The sequence below is a fragment of the Tupaia chinensis genome, unplaced genomic scaffold, assembly GCF_000334495.1.
Source record: "Tupaia chinensis unplaced genomic scaffold, TupChi_1.0 Scaffold143823_1, whole genome shotgun sequence".
NCBI classification, from domain to species: Eukaryota; Metazoa; Chordata; class Mammalia; order Scandentia; family Tupaiidae; genus Tupaia; species Tupaia belangeri.
In genome coordinates this window covers 302,026-311,075 of record NW_006203673.1, presented here as the reverse complement: position 1 = coordinate 311,075, position 9,050 = coordinate 302,026, and the positions used below count along the sequence as shown (strand labels likewise).

The 9,050-nt window shown below is 50.1% G+C and overlaps 1 protein-coding gene across 1 annotated transcript in view; it reads right to left on the bottom strand.

Moving 5' to 3' along the window:
- Nucleotides 1-7,963: 7,963 nt before the first annotated feature.
- Nucleotides 7,964-9,050, bottom strand: part of PPP1R7 (protein phosphatase 1 regulatory subunit 7) — a 31,041-nt gene continuing 29,954 nt past the window's right edge. Inside the window, exon 10 of the mRNA XM_006165169.3 lies at nucleotides 7,964-8,317. Within this exon, the coding sequence (XP_006165231.1) occupies nucleotides 8,141-8,317 (177 nt within the window). The 3' untranslated portion in view covers nucleotides 7,964-8,140. The remainder of the gene's footprint in view (nucleotides 8,318-9,050) is intronic.

The following is a 9,050-nucleotide window of genomic DNA, read 5'->3' as shown; positions in this document are numbered from 1 at the left end:
GGGAAAGAGGAAGTGAAATTATCTCTATTTTCAGGTGACATGATTATATACACAGAAAATCAAAAAGAATCCACAAAAAACACCCTGGGTGTGATAAATGACTAGGTAAAGTGGCAGGATACAAAATCAACGCACACAAATTGATAGCATTTTTATACACAAACAAGAAGCAGACTGACGTAGAATCGAAGAAAGCAATTCCATTTACAATGGCCACAAAAAGTATAAGGGATAAAGTACAGGGAAAACCAAACTAAAGAAGTCAAATATCTCTACAAGGAAAACTACAAAAATACTAAAAAAAAGAAATAGAAAATGACACAAAAAAGTGGAAAGCCATCCCATATTCCAGGATTGGAAGAATTAATATAATGAAAATGTCAATCCTATCCAAATTAATCCACAAATTTAAAGCAATTCCAATCAAATTATCAGAGATTTTCATCACAGATTTAGAAAAATAACCACAGAATTTGTCTGTAATCATAAAAGACCCCATATTGCCAAAACAATTCTGTACAAGAGGAGTGGAATAAGAGGTATCTCACTCCTTGATAACAAAATATACTACAAAGCTGTGATAATCAAAACAGCATGGTATTGGCACAAAAACAGGCATGTGGACCAATGGAACAGAATAGAGACCTCAGAAATAAACCCCAAAACACACAGCCAACTGATTTTTGACAAACGGCACCAGGCAATCCAGTGGAGAAAAGAAAACCTCTTTAGTAAGTGGTGCTGGAAAAACTAAGTATCCGTGCAGAGATATTAAATGAGACCCCTATCTCTCATTATTTACAAAAACCAACTCAAAATGGGAACCAGCAGTTGGTGTAATGGCTATGTCGTTGGACTCCCATGTAGTCGACCGTGGTTCAAATCCCGGACCCAGCAGCTAAAACTCACGCCAGGTGCATGTGCATGTGTGCCCAAGATCCAGAAAGGAGAATGGAGGAGAAGGGATTGCGGTGTGGCCATCTCTTCTGGGGGGTGATTTCTCACTTTCTGTCTCTCTGTCTCTCTCTGTCTTTCTGGAGAGTGCACATGCCCTGTAGGAAAAACTTCTAAAAAAAAAAAAAAAAAAAAAAAAAAAAAAAAAAACCTCAAAATGGTTCAAAGATCTAAACCTAAGACCTCAAACTATAAAACTGCCAGTGAAACAGGAGGGGAAAACACAGGATAAATTCTCGGAGACATGAGAGTAGGCAAAGACTTCTTAAATAAAACCCCCAGAGCACAGGCAATACTCCAAAAAATATACAAGTCGGACTACATCAGATTAAAAAGCTTCTGCACAGCAAAAGAAACCATAACTGGAGTGAATCAGCAACCCCTACAATAGGAGAGAATGTAAGATCCCTAGTGCTGCAGACTAGGCTCAGATCAAGGACTGATGACCAGAACATACAGGAGTTGAAGCAGCTTACCCGGAAAAAAAAAAAAAAAAGAAAAAAAAAAAAGATAAACTCAATTAAAAGATGGGTAAATGAGCTGAACAGATAACTCTGTAAGGAAGATATAAGAACAGCAAAAAAGCATGTGAAAAAATGCTCAGTGTTCCTTCTCATAAGGGAGATGCAGATTAAAACCACAATGAGATACCACCTAATCCCAGTCAGAACGGCTAAGAGAAAAACAAAACAAAACAAACAAACAAACACAATGCTAAGTGCTGGAGAGGTTGTGGTGAAAAGGGAGCTCTGTACTGTTGGTGGGAGTGTAAATTAGTAGTCACTGAGGAGAACAATATGGAGGTTCCTCAAAGACCTACAAACAGAACTACGTATGACCCAGTGATTCCACTCCTGGGTATCTTTCCAAAGGATAGGAGAGCACTCATCGGAAAATAATTGACACTTGCATATCGATGTTTATTGTGGCATTATTCACAATTGCTAAGACATGGAACTGACCCAATTATCCATGAACAGATGAACAAATTGAAAAAGTGTGACACATATACACTATGGAATACTACTCATAAAACAACAAGAGCCTGGCATTTGATACAAAGTGGATGAATATGGAAGATTTACTGCTAAATGAAGTAAGCCAGACTACGAAAGAGAGGCATTGTATGTCCCCACTCAATGTATACTGAAAGTCTGCACTCTGTGGCAGAAACGGAAAGATTGGAAGATATAAAACCATGGAGAACAATTCTGGATACTAGAGACAGTGGGGGAGGAGGGTGGGAAGTGGGGGAGGGTGAGAGGAAGGGAATCAAAGGGAAAAAGAAAGAAGCAAAAGATTTCAGGGACACAAAAACGGAAAAGTATCCATTGATGATAACATGTAAGATATCTTTAACTGGATTAACATACTGTGTATTTATGCTGGGAAAATTCAGTTTGCATGCTGTAATGATATATAGTGACTGCATACCAAAATAATAAAATATGTATAGAATTTAAAATAAACTTTAACATCTCTGAAATCAAGATAGGTCTTACAACTACTGGTGGAACATAGTTTAATTGGCAGCATTTCCTAATGGTACATAAAATAATGGCATATATTAATAGATTTGATGAAATATAGTATTACAGAGTTTTTAATGCCATATAGGACATGCACAAGGGTGTGGAGGGAGAAAGCACCCTCTGGTCACACCACAGTCCTTTCTCCTCCAATTCTCTATTCTGTCAGGATATTAGGCTCTCACATACACCCCAATGTATTGCCACTGGGGCCAGGATTCAAGCCAACTCGGTCCCATGGAATCCAGTTTAATCCACATAGTGTTTAAGCTTTGTGCTATGGGGCTGACCTGTATTGCAGCTTTAGTGCGTGCGTGTGTGTGTGTGTGTGTGTGTGTGTGTGTGTGTGTATTTACTACTCACAGGGCAAGCCCCTCACCCTGAATTCTTATTCTTTTTTTAAATTTATCATTCTTAAGAAATTGCTACTCTTGCTTATTTAATCTTCTAGGTGAACTTCAGAGTATTTAGGTTTATGATAGTTTATTTTATTGAGTGTCTCAAAAAGTCAAATGGCATTTTGGTTAGGATAGTGTTAGATTTTCTTTTCTTTTTTTTTGAGAGGTTTTTGCTATAGGGTGCATGTGCTCGCCAGCCAGACAGAGACAGAGAGATAGAAAGCAAGAAATCACCCCCCCCCCAGGGGGAATGGCCACGCCGCAATCCCTTCTCCTCCATTCTCCTCTCGGGATCTTGGGCACACACGCACACGTGCCCGGTGGGTTTCAAGCCACCGGGTCCGGGACGTGAACCGTGGTCGACTACATGGGAGTCTAGTGACATAGCCATTACGCTAACTGCTGGCCCCTAGGATAGTGTTAGATTTTTTTATCCCTTCAATATTTTTTTGTAATTTTCAAAGGGCAAGCATGTTTGCTAGAAAAAACGAGAGAGAGAGAAGAAGAGAGAGAGAACCTCCGGGGCGTGATTACATCACAATTCCTTCTTTATTTACCCACCTGCTGGGGTTTAGGTCATGTAAGCACGTGCGCCTGGTGCTTCTCAGGCTGCCGTGGCTGGGATTCGATCCGCAGTGCACATGTGGAATCCGGCTCCCTGACTATTAGGTTACATGGCTGGGCCGCCCCGCCAGCGTTCCTGGATGTTTTCGCATGTCTGCTGAAAAGCACAGGTGCTGGTTTTAATCTGGGACCCACTGGAAAGCTCAGCTCTCCCTGAGGGACTTCCGGGCAAGCCCGTGGGTGCCGCATGGCGCCAGCGCCAACTTCATGCACTCCACCCTCATGGCCTCCGTGTCCCTCCCACATCCTCTGCCTCAGAGGGAGACTTCTGCAGTCAGATGGGCGGTTCTTTTGAACCCACAATAACACGAACCTCATGAGCTACATCACAACGAAAAACAGGTCTCGCTAGTCTCTCTCTCCAGATTAAAACAAGGAATTCTGTGCCCTCAGCTCTCTCCTGCCCTGTGGTCACTGTCCCCTCGGCTCTCTCCTGCCCTGTGGTCACTGTCTCCTCGGCTCTCTCCCGTCCTGCGATCACTGTCCTGTGGTCACTGTCCTCTGGGTCTCTCCCACCCTGTGGTCACTGTCTCCCTACTCTCTCCCATTCCTGTGGTCACTGCCCCGTGGTCACTGTCCCCTGGCTCTCTCCCATCCTGTGGTCACTGTCCTGTGGTCACTGTACCCCGGCTCTCTCCCGCCCTGAGGTCACTGTCCCCCGGCTCTCTCCCGCCCTGCGGTCACTGTCCCCTCGGCTCTCTCCCGCCCTGCGGTTACTCCATGCCACTCTGTCCTGTCAGCTCGCTGTCACTGTGTGTCACTCTGTCCTGCCAGCTTGTGGTCACTGTGCCTTGTCAGCCCTCTCCCTCAGCAGTTGCCACACTCCCTCTGCCCTGAGTGTGCAGCTGCTTCTCTCTTGCTATGCCACATGGGCTCATGAGAGACAGAGATGGAGGTGAGAAACCCCCTTCCCAGCCTGCTCTCAGCAGTTTGGGCGTGGAAGCACTCGCCCCAGGCTTGAATTTCAAGGCACCAGGTCTGGGACTCAAACTGCTGCCAGTCACGTGGGGTCCAGCACCTGGACCACAGCACTGCCTATTGGCCTGCTGCTGCTTCTTCTAGAATCATCTTCCCTTTCTTTGGGCACGTGGATATTTTGGGTGGAACTTTCAGCAGCGTTCCCCAAATCTTAAGTCCCGTGTGTAAAGAATAGCTTTCTTTTGTCCCCAGACAGGAATGGTGCTGGGCAAGGGTGGAGTTCTGCCCCACCCCTCCCTTAAGGGTTAGCTTTTTGACCTGCACAGGCCTGGCAGTCTGTGTGAGGAGCGTCAGGAGGTGGCCTCTGATCCGCAGGCCACTCAGTGGTCTGTCTGGCTTCCCTGGCAGCTGACCTTGAAGAGCTGCAGACCTGCATGCCTGCCCCTGACTCCCAGGCCACCTGCCCATGGAGTCTGGCAGAGCTGACAGCAGCCTGGTGCAGCAGGACTTCCTGATGCGAACAGTGGCCCCACTGAGCCCGGGGAACTGCGCTCTTGGGACACCCATGCACCAACCCTCCTTCTGCCAGAGGGTGACACACCGAGGTGTGGCCACATTTGCCCCTCCCCTCTGTTTCTTTTGCACTACGACTTCAGGCATGCACAGTGCGCTTCTCACACGGCCCGGGCTGGCTCTGCATGCAGTCGGCCACGTGGGATGTGGGCTGGGCACGGGCTGCCCACTGCACCACGAGCCTGAGCTTCGCTTCGTTTAGATTTGAGCTGGGTCAGACACGGGGCAGCAGGAGGCTGCCAGGCCGCGGCAATGTGCCCGTGGGAGCAGAAGGGCGCCTCATGAGCTACAGACCCTGAGCGATGGCGTGCCCAGCAGCATGCAGCTGGGCCCCGGTGAGTCTGTGTGCAGCCGGTATATCACATTCTAAAGCGACATTGCCAGGCGTACCTGTACCCCACCCCAGAGCAACAGAGAGGGCAGGACAGGGAGAGCACCCCTAGCTGGGCGTGGTCCCATCGCAATCCCTTTGCTATTTCCCCACCCTGTCAGGGCACGGGGTGTTTATCAAGCTGCTGGGCTGATGCGAACCACGTGGCTGACATGTGGGGTCTAGCTCCTGTAATCACTGGGTCTATTATTTTAAGGGGGCCAGCAGGTGGTGGGGTGGTTAAGGGTGCTGGACTCCTACATGGCCTGGTCCAGTTCAAATTCTGGACCTGGTGGCTTGCTTTCTCATTTCTCTCTCTCTCTCACTCTGTTCCTCTCTGGTCAAATTAAAATAAATAAACAAACAAATAAATAAAAGTTAAATAAAATAATTCTTTTTAAAAAATTTTATTTGTTATTATTTTTTAATTGACCAGAGAGACAGAGAAAGGGAAAATGAGAAAGCAAGCTGCCACACCGCCAGGTCCAGGACTTGAACTACAGTTCAAATGGCCATGTGGGAGTCCAGCACCTTAACCACTATGCCACCTGCCAGCCCCAATAAAATAATTCTTTACAAAATAAATAAATAAAAGAGTAACAACAAAGATGGGGTGAAAATGGGGTGGGTATCTCACAAGTGCCGAGGAGTCAAGACTGCCCTGGAGGGCCCAGGCCCCTACCCCGCCACAGCCCGGTGCCGCTGAGGGACGTGGGAGTCTGCTTTTCTCTTCGTTCGCCCTGAGTGAGGATGAGGGCCTGTTCCAGAGGGTGTGGACTGACAGAAGCACACGGGAGTGGCCAAGGAGAGCCTGGGGCATGGCTGGCACTCCGTAGACGTGTGCTCTGGGGCCACGTGGGAGGGTGCTGCTGTGTGACACTAAAGCCATGAGGCCAGATTTTGTTCGCGCCAGCCTGCACAGCTGGAAGCAGGGCGTGCACCCGTGTGCCTGGCTGAATGGGAGGCTAGAGCAGGGGGTTTGTGGCGTGGTGAGACCCTGTTGAAAATGCCCACCCTGCCCTCATGCATTGAGAATCACTCCCCAGAGGGGATGGCCACACCACAATCCCTTCTCCATTCTCCTCTCAGGATCTTGGGCATGCATGCACACGTGCCTGGCATGAGTTTAAGCCACCGGGTCTGGGACGCCAACTGCGGTCAACTACATGGGAGTCCAGCAAAATAGCCATTACACTAACTGCTGGTCCCCTCACTTGCAGTTTCTATTCCCATCTGGGAGAAGTCTTAGGGATTGAGTGGGTTTGCAGGGCTTCTGTTGTGTGGCTGTAAAAGTCCATCAGTCAAACCATGTCTCAATGCTGCTAAGGAAAACAGAAGTGCTGCTCTGTCTCACCACTTTATTATCTAATGAACAGATATCAATTTTGTATTTAAGTATGCCGAGTGGATATTGTACCGTGCACTGTGGAATATGCGAAGATTGGTGCAACTAAGAACTGCTTCTGCTTGGGTTCCAGCAGGTGGCGTGGTGGTTAAGGGTGCTGGACTCCTACATGGCCTGGTCCAGTTCAAATTCTGGACCTGGTGGCTTGCTTTCTCATTTCTCTCTCTCTCTCACTCTGTTCCTCTCTGGTCAAATTAAAATAAACAAACAAACAAATAAATAAAAGTTAAATAAAATAATTCTTTTTAAAAAATTTTATTTGTTATTATTTTTTAATTGACCAGAGAGACAGAGAAAGGGAAAATGAGAAAGCAAGCTGCCACACCGCCAGGTCCAGGACTTGAACTACAGTTCAAATGGCCATGTGGGAGTCCAGCACCTTAACCACTATGCCACCTGCCAGCCCCAATAAAATAATTCTTTACAAAATAAATAAATAAAAGAGTAACAACAAAGATGGGGTGAAAATGGGGTGGGTATCTCACAAGTGCCGAGGAGTCAAGACTGCCCTGGAGGGCCCAGGCCCCTACCCCGCCACAGCCCGGTGCCGCTGAGGGACGTGGGAGTCTGCTTTTCTCTTCGTTCGCCCTGAGTGAGGATGAGGGCCTGTTCCAGAGGGTGTGGACTGACAGAAGCACACGGGAGTGGCCAAGGAGAGCCTGGGGCATGGCTGGCACTCCGTAGACGTGTGCTCTGGGGCCACGTGGGAGGGTGCTGCTGTGTGACACTAAAGCCATGAGGCCAGATTTTGTTCGCGCCAGCCTGCACAGCTGGAAGCAGGGCGTGCACCCGTGTGCCTGGCTGAATGGGAGGCTAGAGCAGGGGGTTTGTGGCGTGGTGAGACCCTGTTGAAAATGCCCACCCTGCCCTCATGCATTGAGGGGGGGGGGGAGAGGAGAGCGCTCTAAGGCTTACAGCACACAGGCTGGACTGTCCCAGACCCAAGTAATGTGTACGGGTTCTTGATACTGACACCTTCGCAACCAGCACTGGCAGGTCTACAAGGTTGGCGTGCTGGGCCATCACAGGGTGCCCTGCCTCTCCCTGCAGGTGGGGACAGCCCGGTCCCTGGGCAGCACTCAGCCTCCTGCCTCACACGGTCAGGTGGGCTGCACGTCCTGATACAGAGACGGGTGTGGGGACGCCCGTGCCAGCCTCCCCGCGACTGCAATGACCGTCAACAAGGCACCGGGGAGACTGCGGCAAGATTTAATGGGAAGGCAGCAGAGCGCCGAGCGGCACTGCACAGCCCGCGGCCGTCAGCGCCCCTTACTGCCGGTGGCTTTGTGACTGTCGATGTCGTGACGGCTCTGGGAGCAGCAGGTGGATTAAAAACCGTGGCTGGGACCAGGTGCGGAGCGGGGAGCACTCAGAACCTGACGAAGGTGGCGTCGATCTGCCGCACGGAGGGGAGGGCCAGCATGACCTTCCGCCGGTACTGGGGGTCCTTCTGCAGGGGGTTGCGCTCCAGGTACACCGTCTCCAGGCCCCGGGCCCCCTTCAGCTCATCCAGGTCGCTCCAACTCTCGAGCAGGTTGTCGTTCATCTGGGGACACACACACGCACATGTGAGAGACCTTCGGACGCAGCAGCCCGGGTCCTGGCCCTGCAGCCCCTGAAACCAGCCTTCTGCTCAGGACTCTGCTCAGGCGACTCCGGGCTGCTCTCCGCACCTGGGGCCTCCAGCAGCACCGAGTAGGCAGTCTGTAGGTGCCGCACCTGGGCCTGTGCCACTCAGAAGAAGACGGAGCAGCGCCAAGGAGCCCCTGCCTGCAGGCGAGTGCGGGTGGCCCGGGCATGGCATCCTGACTGGGAGGGGCGGGTCAGGGGTCACTCCTAAAGCCACAACCTTCCCATAAGTAACCTCAGTGGCCGGCTCCTCAATGATGCCCCCACCGACAACTGGCAGCACTTGCTTCAAGTAACGGTGAGCTGGAGGTGAGGGAGGAGGGAGCGAAAATAGCCCAGAGGGGTGGGACGAGCAGGGGGCTGCGAGCCTCCTCCAGGTCGAGACAACAGCAACAGCCACGACGGGAACGGTTTGGTTTTACTAACATTCATGCACGCAATTACCTTTATCTATTTATTTGTTGCGATTTAAGCTGCCAGGTCTGGGACTCGAGCTGCAGTTGGCCATGTGGGAACCCAGCGCCATAACCACCATACCCCTGCTGGCCCCAGTGAGGACACTTCCACGGGCCGTGTGTGGGTGAAAACCCGGGGCTTGGTTTCACACGACTGCCTCTCTTCCTGCCCAGAGGTCACGTCTTCCTAGCCAT